Source organism: Zalophus californianus, chromosome 6 (genome assembly GCF_009762305.2).
Source record: "Zalophus californianus isolate mZalCal1 chromosome 6, mZalCal1.pri.v2, whole genome shotgun sequence".
NCBI classification, from domain to species: domain Eukaryota; kingdom Metazoa; phylum Chordata; class Mammalia; order Carnivora; family Otariidae; genus Zalophus; species Zalophus californianus.
In genome coordinates, this window is record NC_045600.1 from 101,135,635 (window position 1) to 101,149,154 (window position 13,520).

The 13,520-nt window shown below is 41.7% G+C and overlaps 1 protein-coding gene across 1 annotated transcript in view; it reads right to left on the reverse strand.

Moving 5' to 3' along the window:
* Window positions 1–13,520, reverse strand: part of RORA (RAR related orphan receptor A) — a 708,798-nt gene that overhangs the window by 170,278 nt on the left and 525,000 nt on the right. Inside the window, exon 2 of the mRNA XM_027569193.2 lies at window positions 11,988–12,017. Coding sequence (XP_027424994.1) covers window positions 11,988–12,017 — 30 coding nt within the window. The remainder of the gene's footprint in view (window positions 1–11,987; window positions 12,018–13,520) is intronic.

The following is a 13,520-nucleotide window of genomic DNA, read 5'->3' on the forward strand; positions in this document are numbered from 1 at the left end:
AAATGTCTCTTTCTTTTTCACTCTGTAGATTTGATTATCTAGTTTATAAAATCTTGTATTGATAATGCAGACAAATGGTGTTTAAGAGGTCACTCAGAAAAATAACACGTTCTTCATCTTAGAATAAAAGCAAGTGTTCTTAAGCCTTCTGGATGAGATGCAGTCTTAAATCTGCAAAAAGAAACTTTAAAGCAATCAGTCCTAAAATTGAGACTCCAGATACATAGGCTAAGTTGCCAGACATCAAGAAGCCCTTTGAGATGTAGTATTGGTTTCCAAAATAATATAGAACAAATCTCACACGAGAATTTCAAATATTAAATACCTGTTCTTCCTTTTAGCTGTTAACAATGAAAAGATTATTGTTTTTCCCTAGACTCCAATTTGCAAGAAGAATGTGAGGTCATAAAATTGTGCATGTACACACACACATAAACACACACACACACTTATTTACAATCTACAGATATTAATTGAACACATAGTGGATACCAATCATTGTGCTAAAGCCTAAGGGATATAAACATAATTAAAGCATATCTAGGAGAAAGCTACATAAACAACAACTATTCCACAATATACTTTCGGTACTGTCACCTTAACCATGTGCTGGGGGGGGGGGGCAGAGAAGCTGCAGTAACAGTTTAACAAGGGCAGGTGGTTGGAGAAGGCTTTGCATGGCAGATGCTATTTGTGTAGGCCTTTGGTGGAGCAGTAAGAATTCTACAGGTGCAAAAGTCGGTGAAGGGCATTCCAGGACAAACAAGATACAACCGAAGCAAAGGCACTGAGGTATGCCCACGTATAATCTTTTTTTTTTAAAGATTTTATTTATTTATTTATTAGAGAGCAAGCAAGAGAGAAACAGCATGAGAGGGGAGAGGGTCAGAGGGAGAAGCAGACTCCCTGCTGAGCTGGGAGCCCGATGCGGGACTCGATCCCGGGAGTCCAGGATCATGACCTGAGCCGAAGGCAGTCGCTTAACCAACTGAGCCACCCAGGCGCCCTGCCCATGTATAATCTTCTAGAAACTGCCAGCATAGAAGTCAGGGAATGAGCGGTAGAAAGATTAAGACCAGATTGTAAAGGCCCTTGAGCGCCATACTAAGAAATGTAGACTCCTCAGGTATTGGAAAGCACTAGAAGGTTATTAAGGAGGTGGAATAAGAAGATCCTGCTGGCAGTGGGATTCCAGAGCAGGTCATAGTCTTTCTGTTTCTTTTCTTTTTTTTTTTTTTAAGATTTTATTTATTTATTTGACAGAGAGAGACACAGCGAGAGAGGGAACACAAGCCAGGGGGAGCGGGAGAGGGAGAAGCAGGCTTCCCAAGGAGCAGGGAGCCCGATGTGGGGCTCGATCCCAGGACCCTGGGATCATGACCTGAGCCGAAGGCAGACACTTAACCGACTGAGCCACCCAGGCGCCCTTCTGTTTCTTTTCTTTTTATTTGAGAAAGGAGGGAGCAGAAATCACTGCATAGAAAGGTAGTGTTTTCTACTATACCTGGTCTTAGAGAACAGCCTTTAGCCAAGGCATGTTCTTAGCACAACTTAGCACGCCATAATTCTTAGCACAGCTAGACCACACTGATCTCTCCACTAAAAGATTCACAGTGGTCCCTCGTACTATTGGTGTACTATATTCACACTGCAGAGCAAAAGGAGTGCCAAGCTGCATCTGGAATACTCTGCTCTGTGGATTCACTGTCTGACAAGCTCTAAAGTTAGAAAAATATTTCAAGCTGAATCTGTCACTAACAACTTTATATGTTTTGCTGTTTCCTGAGTCACCTGGCCACTGGGACACCAAGTCCGAAGTAGATGTTTCCAATGGTAAGCCCTATTGACATCTGCTTTATCATTCTTTATATTAAATACACCAGCACAGGGGTGCCTGGGTGGCTCAGAAGATTAAGCGTCTGCCTTCGGCTCAGATCATGATCCCGGGGTCCTGGGATCGAGTCTTGCATCGGGCTCCCTGCTCAGAGGGGAGTCTGCTTCTCCCTCTCCCCACCCCCTGCTCGTGCTCTCTCTTGCTCTCTCTCTCTCTCTCTCAAATAAATAAATAAAATCTTTAAAAATAAATAAGTCAATAAATATACCAGCATATTGAAGCCTCTTCAAGCCCAAAAGTCAAGCTATGATATGGACAACAAAAAAACTGATTTTTTCTCCTACTTGCCCACATTTGTTAGAAGTCTGAATCTATACAGTGCCTGGATAGCAAGGAATGCAATACTAATTTTTTTTATTATTTGATTCCTCTTCATGACAGTCCCTCATGGCGGGAAACCGGTTAATTTGCATATTGGAGGAATCCAGGACCAAAGAGAGAAAATAATTGGAAGTCACTGTTTTGATGGAGTCAGGGGCAGAGTTAGCAATCACATTCCCTAGCCGCTGCTCTTCCAGGGAAGCCCGACAGGCTTGTTCCCACCACAGACTTAAATGTCCTCCATCCATGCAGATCAATTCGATTCCTGAGCCCGGAAGGACAAGCTTAACTACCAATAATGCCTTGCACCGGGTTTTAAGCGACATAATCAACCAGAGAGGGGCTTGTGTCAGTTAGACTTTGTGTCTCCTTAAAAAATCAAGAGTAACAGTGGTAAGAGAGAAGTTTTTAACAAGGAGAAAAACCCTAGACAGTTGTCTCTAAGATTCTTCACCACAGCTTCAAGGACAACCAGGAAAAGAGATGCTATTTGAGGCAACTTCATTATAAAATCATTTTTAATAAGCAATCTTAACAAAGAGAGGGAATACTCTTGTGGAGAAACCCTCCAGGGACCCAGAGGCTGCCCAGTTAAGTTATTAGGAAGTTTCACACAAGGGACCAAACAGCTATTTCACTGGCCTCGGGGGACAGAGTTTAGTTTTCGCCCGTTCTCCAGAGGCACCCGTGTTATCTTGTCTACTAACAGCAGAGACTGGTAACAATCAATTATCCCGACGCCCCGACTTGGTGAGGGAAAGTGAATTTTCAGTTTTGTCGACACAAAAAGACACCATGTAAGAGAGACAGCTCAGTTAGTGCGATATAGTTCATTATATACCGAAGACTTTTGTGAACAGGCAGCCAATGACAAGGCCTCACCTGGATCTTTGCGTTCTTTACCTGAAACGATAGGGACTCATTCTTGGAAAATTAAGAAATCCCAACAAGGAGAAAAAGGAAGTATAATTATCTCCTTATTGTACTGTCCAGCTACGTGAGGGAAAAGATTCTTCGTGCTGATGAACAAAATAATAGTCAACACAGTGTACTTTGCCTACCTAAGGTGTGAGCAAGGTTTGGAATTTGGGGTTCAAATTTTTACACAGCTGCGTGCAGCTGAGTTAAAAAGGGTTGGAAAGACATCGGCTCCTGGAGTATTACAGTAGCTTCCAGCCAATTCACAGCAGGAATGAAAGAAAGCCAGGAGGACCATTAGCCGCGCAATTCAAAGTGCCTATGTATTTTTCAAGCTTATTTCTTTCTTCTGATTTCAACGAAACGGCAAGAACTGGTCTTACAATTAGACCTTAAACCTGGGAAGATGGAGAAAAAGTAAAACACTCTTTCTCTTTAATAATCAGAACAGCCTTCCCTTTTTGGACTAGATCTTTCCTGCTCCATAAGCACTTTTGCTACATAGTTGATCAGAGGAAAGGCCAGAGAAGAACCTCTATCTAAGGATAAGAATTCTTTCTGATTTCGGAAAAGGGACTGAAGTATGGGAACATCTGCTTTATGTAACACTCACTAAATGACTGTGGCAATAAAAGCATTATTTAAAGGTCAGTGTATTTTTCACACACATTCTGTGGCTCCCCACTGGTTCTGAGATAAAGCCGAAACCTTATCTCCGCTCTTCTTGTCCTTCCTTTTCCTTGTTAATACTCTATTCTAGTTAGACAGGTCTACACAATCATCCCCCAAACACTCCTTGGTCTACCTGATCACACCTAATCCTTGCTACCCTTCTAGACCAAGCTCAGCTCACCACCAGCATCCCCAGCTCCAACTTGCATGATAACCCTGCATTTTCCTGCAATTCCGTCATTACGGAAATTTCCTCAAGGGGGTCTGTCCTTTCTCCTCAGATGCAGAATAATCTGTTGGAGAGTGAGAGTTAGGAGTTAAACTTTCTATACCACCCTGTGCCTAACGCAGTGCCAGGCACAGAGTAGGGATTAGAAATCTCAAGTGAATAAGATCTATCTGACTCCCATCCCCATGCTCTTCCTCCAGGGAGTGGCTGTGGTCTGCTTTCCAGCTTTCCTTCTTCGGATCTCAGTATTACAGGGATCTGGATTACCTACCATACAATCCCCTCCCTCTCTCCTACAAACATAACATTTAAAATAAAAGATATACAGAGTAACTCTCTTTCACTGAATCTGAAGCTTAATCCTGCATATCCTAGCATTTTCTATTCCTCAATATGCCTTCTAATCATTATGCTTGGCTGTTAACTACTTAAGACATTAGGAGCTATAGTGAATGCCTAGGAGAGCAACAAGTCAAACAAGGGAAAAAGCTATCACTCTTGCATAGGATAAATGTTTACTCAGAGGTGGAGGTGGAGTGAGTGGAGAACATTCCACTGTGGGGAATCCAGGAAAAAGGGTAATCAAATAGCTTGGAAATAAAAACCTCAGTTACCATAACATGCAGATATGGACATCAATTATAATCAAAGGGGACCACGTGACTACAAATATACTAACTTCCTGGCAGTGTAGCCGACAGTTACTATAAAAAATTTGTGTAATTTATTAAAAAAGTTAATGTAAAACAATAACTTTCTTCATATTTCAAACACATTGGCATTCTCCGTTTTTTCCTACGTTTTTATGCCTTTGGACACAGATCCCAATAAAGAGAGAAGCTGATATAACTGTAAATCTAAGGCTAAATTCAGGCATGCATAAGCATACTCAAAACCTAGATGTTTAATTCTCTTATGTATGCTTTTGATACATATTTCAACTCCCTAAGGCATTCTTTTTACTTTCATGGTTTTGTTTGTTTTTGGTTAGGGTTCAGAGAAACCACAGTATCCTGAATCATACTACCTCTTAGTGGCAATGAAAGTTATACATGAATTATCAAGATGGTCTCACAAAAGAGTAATGCACAAATTTGTTACAAATGTCATCCAGGTCCATTAAAGACTTTGTGGCAGTGAAAATGGATTCATGCTATAAGAAATATACATTACTACTAGTGTGGGGGACAGAACTATCTGGGAAGCAAAAGGAACCATGTTGAACTATTTTATTATGGAATCAGTTCAGTTGTATGAACAATGATATTAAATGGATGCTGGTTCTTTGATAAGTTAGGTTAGATGGTTAAAAAAAGAGAAGTAATGATCATTTTAAAGTAAGAAGGTGGCATGGTTTTATGCAGACGACTTAATTTAAATGAATTTTTTCATATAGTTTTTTTTTTAAGATTGTATTTATTTTTTGACAGAGAGAGACACAGCGAGAGAGGGAACACAAGCAGGGGGAGCGGGAGAGGGAGAAGCAGGCTTCCCGCGGAGCAGGGAGCCCGGTGCGGGGCTCGATCCCAGGACCCTGGGATCATGACCTGAGCCGAAGGCAGAGGCTTAACGACTGAGCCACGCAGGCATCCCCACATCCCCCTTTTTTATAATCAGTTGGTTCACCAAGCTTAGAAGCCTTTATAGGTAAAACTGTCCTAAGTTTAAAGAACCTGAATCAGTTGTAGGAATGATGGTTACCCTTGACTTTCTTCCTATAGTTTAGAGTAGAAGGACCACTCTAAGGAATGACATTTGTTATTGTAGCAGCATTTAGGCTCTGTGGAGTGGCTTTCAATCCTGGCTCCATCCCATCCTAGCTGGCTATAGGCTCCTGGGCCTCAGTTTCCACCTGGAGAGTGGGGACAGCAGCAAGATCTACCTGACAAGATTGCGGTAAAGATGAAATAAACGAACACTTACGAAGTGCTCAGAAAAGCATCTAGCACTTTGTAAGTGCTCCACAACATTGCCTCATGTTGAGATTGGAGAGAATGGTGTGGTGCTTCTGTGTGTGCAAGGCATGAGTCCCAGCTCTGCCCAACACCAGCTGGATGAATTTGCCAGTGTTTTCACTTCTTTAAGTTGCTGATCTCTCAGATAAATAGTCTCATTCAAAATGGGGATGCAGGTAGTACAAGGCTCAGGGAGCTGATGAGAAGATGACATGAGATAATGCATGTAAAGCACTAAACAGAGCACCTGGACTATTAGAATTAACCGCTCAGGGGTGGCAGTTCCCATCTCCTGGTACTTCTCCTCCTATCCCAGATTCCTGCCATCACTGAACCAAAAGTAATGCAAGACTCTGTGACAGACACCCAGCCTTCTTTAAAGATCGACCCAATCATGTGTAAGAGTTTTACTAAATATATCATCTATCAAGTACATGCCAGCACCCGATAGGCTAGGTACTTGTGTTTTCTCCCTCCTAGTGATCAATACACCCTTTTGAACCTGTGTTACGAAATGGGAACACAAATACTTTTCCAAATTCAATTCATGGATCTGATGGAAGAACTGAGTGGCAGGGCCAAGTGCAGTCCATTTATATCTTAACATGATGAGACAGAAATCTTGTTAAGCTCAGGCAGGGTTGGCTGTAGTCACACAGGCTGAGTCTAAACAAGGCAAACATTTTCAGGCAGTATGAGGGATTTTTACTTCCTTGGGCTGGTTGATTTTGAAGGGACTAAACAGGTGTGACTCTGGGTGAGAACGGGAGATGAGCAGCAGGGAGAACGTTCAGCACCCGGGAGAATGTTCAGCACCCAGGGTTAAATTTTTCCCTTTCCTTTCATCCTGCTGTATGCCTGGATCACAGTACCAGAATCCTGGATCGTCTAATGTTTTTCTCCTCTCCCGTACTTCCAGCTTAGTCTGCTTTCCACTTGTGAGCTGAATCTTCTGGAAATGGTACACGAGGCATTCGTGTTTTCAGTGACTATAATCACCCCATTCACCCGGCCCCCACCCGGGGCCCCACCTTCAACCTAGTCTGTAAGGTCCTTGAGAGCAAAGAACCTGTCAGCACATAGTAGGTCCTCAGTAAATAGTTGTCCATCAGTTAGCCCTCTAAGAGGGCAGCATCTATTTTTGGTCATGTACCATCAGCAGCAAGCTTTATGTCTGGGATGGCCAGTAGCCTCAGGAAGCCTGAGTAAGAAATGAATCCTTTGGCTACTTTGCGAGCCCTGGGTTATCCCCTTTTCTGTTTCTCAATGGGTAGATGGAATCTGGATGAAAGCCTACTAAGGGAAGTTCAGTGTGGCTTCTTCTCAGGCCCGTCCTAATGATACACCCTGCCAGCAGCAATTGAAATTATACTTGCTGTGAGTCACACCATGAATCACATGGGTTGTCACGGCAACCTATTAACTATATAACCAAAGCACCTTCCATTAGCTTTGCCAAGAATGGTTCCTGAGTTTTCCTGGACTGTGAAAATAGTGTGGGTGAGCCCCAAGTTTGGTGTTGTGTTAAGAGTCTACAATCAAAAGGAATGGCCTCAAGGACAAGAAAAGAAAGCGAGAAAATAGGGTTATTTTAGTTCTTGGACTTCCTGAGTAAATGGCAACAATCGTGACAAATTGTTGGGTTGGTTTTGTGATATCAACAAATGCCTAAGGAGAGGAGGTTGAGGCCTCAAAACTAATTTTCTCTAAGTCAAATTCAAAACCAAGTCTCTAGGGGTGAAAAGTGAATACATTAACCTATTCCACTTTAAATGACTGCAATAAACACTTTTTCTTTTTACAGATACAAAGGATTATTTCTCAAGGAAATATTCTGATTTGTACTAAAATATTTTTACTACTGAGAACTAAACTCTCTTTACAAATAATATAGTGCTTTAATTTTATATGTTAGGTATTAGCCTACTGCAAACAAACATTTGAAAATGTACTAAATTGCCTTTAATGGCTATTCATGTTAAAATTAAAATATTTCAGAAGACTCAGAAGCATATTTTACTTCGTTATTTACTGGGGAAAGCTGACATTAAATCGGATTAAACTGATACATTTTCCTGGCGCTTTACTGAGTTCCCTGCAATTTTCAGGCGTGTGTAAGTGCCTGTTCCTGAGTGTAGAAGAAAGCAAGCAGAACAGGCTTACACCGTAAGAATAAAGAATAGAAACATGGATGAGAACAGGAGGACGTGATAAGGATCTGTTGCCCCTGGAAGCTATCCAGGAGCCTACCTGGTAACTTTTGGGTCTACACTGTGGTGGTTGGCTGATATATACCCTAAGGTTATGAATCCATGATGCTAAACTTCCCTAGTAGCTGGAAAGAGCTAAGAGGATCTGTTGCATTTGTTACTTTTTCACCTCCAAATCTGTCACATTCTAACATTTTAGTGTATGCGGAACTATTCAAGGAGAATGAGATTAAAAAGTCAGGGGCAAATGACCAGTTGTCCTTGGCAAATAATAAAAACCAAATCAGCCACTGATGCCATGAAAAAGATACTTATCCAACATGGTACCATTTCAGCAGGAAAGACACGAGAACAAACCGGTGAAACACAAATCTTTAAAGTGTCCAACCAAATACAGGGGCTGTATAATCACCACAAAGATTAAACTGAAATTCTACACCACAGTGTAAAATTTATCTGATAGGTCCCTATCCCACAAGTAAAAACTTCCTTTTCTGTTCACATACCAAAACCAACAGCAACGTTTCCTATCACCAATTGAAGAATATCACAAATGAAAGCATTCTCTGACCAGTTTGGTCACAATGACTTTGTACTAGAAGCCTCAGAGCTTTGCCTTCCCCCACCAGCCAGGTAAGTTAATGACAAACACCACCAGTGCCCTTCTCAGGAACTCAGGAGAATCTGACTTCTCCAAAGACCACACTCGTGAATTCCTCTGAAGCTACTAATCAGATTTCCTTTCCTGGGAATTTCTGGCTCAGCTCACCCAAAGCATTTTTATTTATTTATTATTTATTATTATTTTTTAAAGAAGCAATACCTATGCTTTCTAGATAACAAGGTGGCCTAAAATATTATCAGGTGTCACATCTCTTCAGATTCATTTTGTGGTTCTTGCACCTCTGACTGGTGTACCTGTGAGCTGACACTCTGGTCTAATAATATATTCTGCAACTGTACATGTTAATTTGTAAGTTGAACCATCGCTCTGTGAGGCCAGTTAGGAAACCCAGATTGAAATTGCTAATGCCGGGTGACTTCAGCTGTCGATGATTATGTAGTCAAGCCTTGACCAAGGTTTCCAGAACTCTGGCTAAAAATGGAAGTCTTGAGATGGTACAAAAATGAATTCACACACTTCACTGATAGTGAACCTTTTTGAAGAACAGATGTTAAGATGCTTTAAGAGGAGCTGGAATTTAACCTCTTAAGAAAACTTACAGGCAAGGTAGGACAGTTTGGTTTCAAAGAAAAATCTGACAGATGCTAAAGAAGAAGTCATTTGGGTGACTGTTAATGGGAGAAAGAACTGACTGATTTTCTTCCTCCTCACAAGCTGTAGGCCCTGTAGAGATGCTAAGATCAGAAATATGATGGGTTGTCTGCTGAGTTGGGTGACAAAAACAATCTCCACATTTAAGTGGCGTAGAAGACTTTCACTAACACGCAACTTGGACAATTCAATTTCTCTGTGGCATGTGCAAAGTTTTGTGTCAACTCTCCGTTCGGTTGCTATTCTTCCCAACTTGTCATTGGTCTGTTTTATCATGGACCCTCTCCCCTAAATCATGAAAGTAAACATCAACAAAAAAACCCCAGGTGATTTCTGACCTCTTTTTGTCAGTTTGATATTTGAATTACATAAAGCGAGCTTTATTTGAAGTCTGTCTACATTTACTTGATGCTTAACATCTAGGAATTTTCCTGCTGATTTCCATAGTTAGAAAGGCAATCAAAATCTACCCACTCTGGCTGTATCTTGATTTCATTTTAAAGCAGGTATATCTGATGGGGTTAGTTAAGCCTTTGCTGCAAGGCCAACCTGGTTATATTGCCTCTTACCGGAACACCAGCTTTTCTTCAACTAGCTACCACTCCCGTGCTGTCATCCAAATCCTTCTATGCATTTAAATCTGACCACGAGTTATTATTTCTGCAATAGGCCAATGAAATTATTCTCAGGGATGACAATTCCTTGAAGGTCCTCACGGATGGATGGTCTATATATTTACTAACATCTCTGGTCTCTGTCTTATTAGTAGAGGGGCACTCTTTGTGTCCAATGGAGTTGAACTAGTGGTTTTATCCACTCATCCAAGAGCCAAGTCATAATGCAAATAGTCAGTGGCTTTCTGTGTATTGCCAGGTGGCCAGGAGTCCATACCCCAAACCACCATAAACAGTAGGCACAATCATCCGCTCCTATTCGGGAGAGGCCCAGGACTGAGCTAGCAGAAAGACTGAATTACTTACCACCTCTAGAGTGGGTCCCTCCAGGCCAGGGACGAGCTCATGGGCAAGGCTGTGCAAGGAAGCGCTCTGTACCATGCCTGCCCTGCGGATATACAGAGGACTTCAGTCTCCTGCACTGTCAATCTCTCAGTCATCATGAGCTCAATTATGCACCGACAACAGCAAGAACAACAACAACAACGACGACAGAACAACCCCCAAAAAGCTAAGGGCCACAGACTACCGTGACGGGGGGACAGCCAGCGGGAACCGTGCATCCAGAGACGGAGGTGCTGTCCTGATCATGTGTCCGTTACGGGCTGACCTTTACTTCTTTCCTCAAACAAACATTCCATTGAAGCCCATGGGAGAGCCAGGTAGAGAAACTGCAGGACTGGGCCCTAAAAGGCCACCATCGAATTTGGTGGGGTGGGTTTTGTTTGTTGGTTGGTTGGTTTTTTTCTTTTTTTTTTTTTTTTTTTTTTTGCTTTTTTGTTTGCTACAAATACAGATAGACAGACAGACAAACCCAAGAGCAGATTTCAAGAATCAACTGAGGCACAAGATAAACTACTTTGATGTTACACAGATTTTTTCCCCCAAATGTTTCACATGAAACCAAAAATTTTAAAAGCATAATTAGGAAAAATTTGGGGACACATCTTTGTCAGTCCTAAATTGTGCCATAAATATCTCCACTGCTTGCCTTAGAAGGATGCCCAAACACATCTCATGGGTAGCACATATCTGTGGTCTAAAATAGTTATTGAATTCTAATGACACTATTAATTCAAAGTCTAAATATGCTGGTCAAGTACAGTGAAAGCTGACTGCCTGCATCAATGACGGATTAGTTTCATCCTGAGGTTCAAAGCACAGTCAAACATTATTGCTCAGATTGCAAAATCACAACACTTTACGTTGACGTGAGTCTGTAAACTTATGGTGTAGTTCGAATGAAGGCAACTGATGAAAGCAGTTGAACCTAAGAAGTGGGAATGAATACAGAGTGTAAATCCAGCGCACATTTCCACATCAAACTACCGATGCCATGTACCAGGGCCCTCGTGGGCCACACTCATGGTCGAGCGACAGCACCTAGATTCCCAGTCAGTATCTCTGCGCCACAGACACAAGTACAAAACGGCCTAAATCGTGAACTAGTGGTGAGGAAAAGGAGACCAAAGTTTAAAAGAAATCAAGGTGATGTTTCCTAGAAACATACCAGCTCTTCTAAGAAGGATCTAGAATAGGGGTGATCAGGAAGTAATTAATTGATCCTCCTGACTAGATTTTATGATTTTTTTCTAAAGACTAATGACTTGAATCACTAGAATTCATCAGACTACGTCTAGACTCTCTTTAACACACACTCAGTACGAACAGGTGGAGATGTACCACTTCCAACCACTACAGGTAGAGAAGTATGACCTCTGTTGACCATGGATCACAGCTGAAACATTAGTTTATACTTGAAGGGTCACAGCAGCCAGACATATGCGAATTCCAACTCTTCAGAAAACTTTGGATAAAAAAAAAAATGCATTACTTACATGTATGTGTCTTCTTCGTTACTGAGATACCTAGAAGAGAAGAAATAACGACAAAGGTAAGAAAGTGTCCTGTGTCTGCTTCTTGGAATGCATGTCATTCACAGTGTACTCAGGAGTGCATCTGCTCAGACGGCGATGCAGTGGCCAGGTTAGTCTCAGTCGTACCCAGCGGGGCCACTGGACCTACCCCAGAACAACAGAACCGTGAGCGACAGCGATGGCAAACACCGCCTACGGGTTTAAGAGGTTATGTGGTTAAAAGCAGCGGCATGGACAGTAATTAAACTGGGTGAGAGAAGCCTCTCAGTTTTCATTTTAAATAGGGGAGATGATCATGTTTATAGGCAGAGCGGGGAAGATTTAAAACACAAGAGAGTGATGCCAACCTACTCAGACAAGAGTGAGTTGAGCAACAGAGCAATTAATTTGCTATGGCCGTTGACTCAGGGTTAACTTTTTTATGGAAAATGACTCTGCCTGCTCACATGAGGCATAACTTTTTATGGTGAAGGAGAGAACATCCACAAAATGTACCTATCTGTCCATACTCATTAAAGTCAGAAGGGGTATGGCTGTTACTTCTCCGCAAATGGTACCAAAATGAACACACGCTGTACGAAAACATGAGGGATTCATGCGTCAGCACCCTTGCTGCTTCCAAGATGATTTACGGAGAGCAGGTGACAGATGAATGGGACTAAGCAAGATTCGGCACATTAAGACCACAGAAGGATAACACGAACGCACACTCCAGTGTTAACAGTGTTATCTCTGTTTCAGAAGGACTCCATTTTGAACTCTTTATGCTCTGTTCTTCTTGGGGGATATTCTTGAGACTAAATAGGCTCAAAGTAATACAACTCTTGAAAACATTTAGCCTGTGACTAAGAACTGTGGTAAACCTTGAAATTTTTTTTCTTTCAAGTTACTAAGAGGACTATTTAACCCTCCTCTGGAAAGTAAAAGTTGTTGAAAAATTTGGCACCCATGTCAGACCCATTACTTAGCTATGGAACAAATCGTACAGGGAAGAAATCCGTTATGAAAATCCACGGTAGACACACACACACACAAAAAGGAAAAGTTAATTCCAAAGTTGTGCGCCAAGACCAAAATCACACGCTTGCTCCCCCCCCACAACTTTCCAAAGGGCTTATTTAGGGAAGCTGAAATTACATAGCCCAACTCAAATTCTCTTCCCCCCCCCCAACTTTTTATTGAGGAAACCTAACTATTGTTTTTCATCATGTTTGAGTTGGCTTCTCAAAGTGAAGTTAGAACCTTTTGCAAAGAGCCTTGAAGGCTCTCTCACACGGGAACTACAAAAAATGTTCTAGAATTTTTTTTGAAATAAGCTTTATCATGGGAAGGGAGCTTCTCCCAACAGCAACTGTGAGTAAAGTTTAAAATCTGAATACAATTTGCAACTCCAGCTCATGACACCAGCACCAATAAATTGATACATTAGTGCTCTTTCAGCATTATGAGGGCTATATGTGTACTTTCCTTAGGAAATAATGCCTTCTGTAAAAT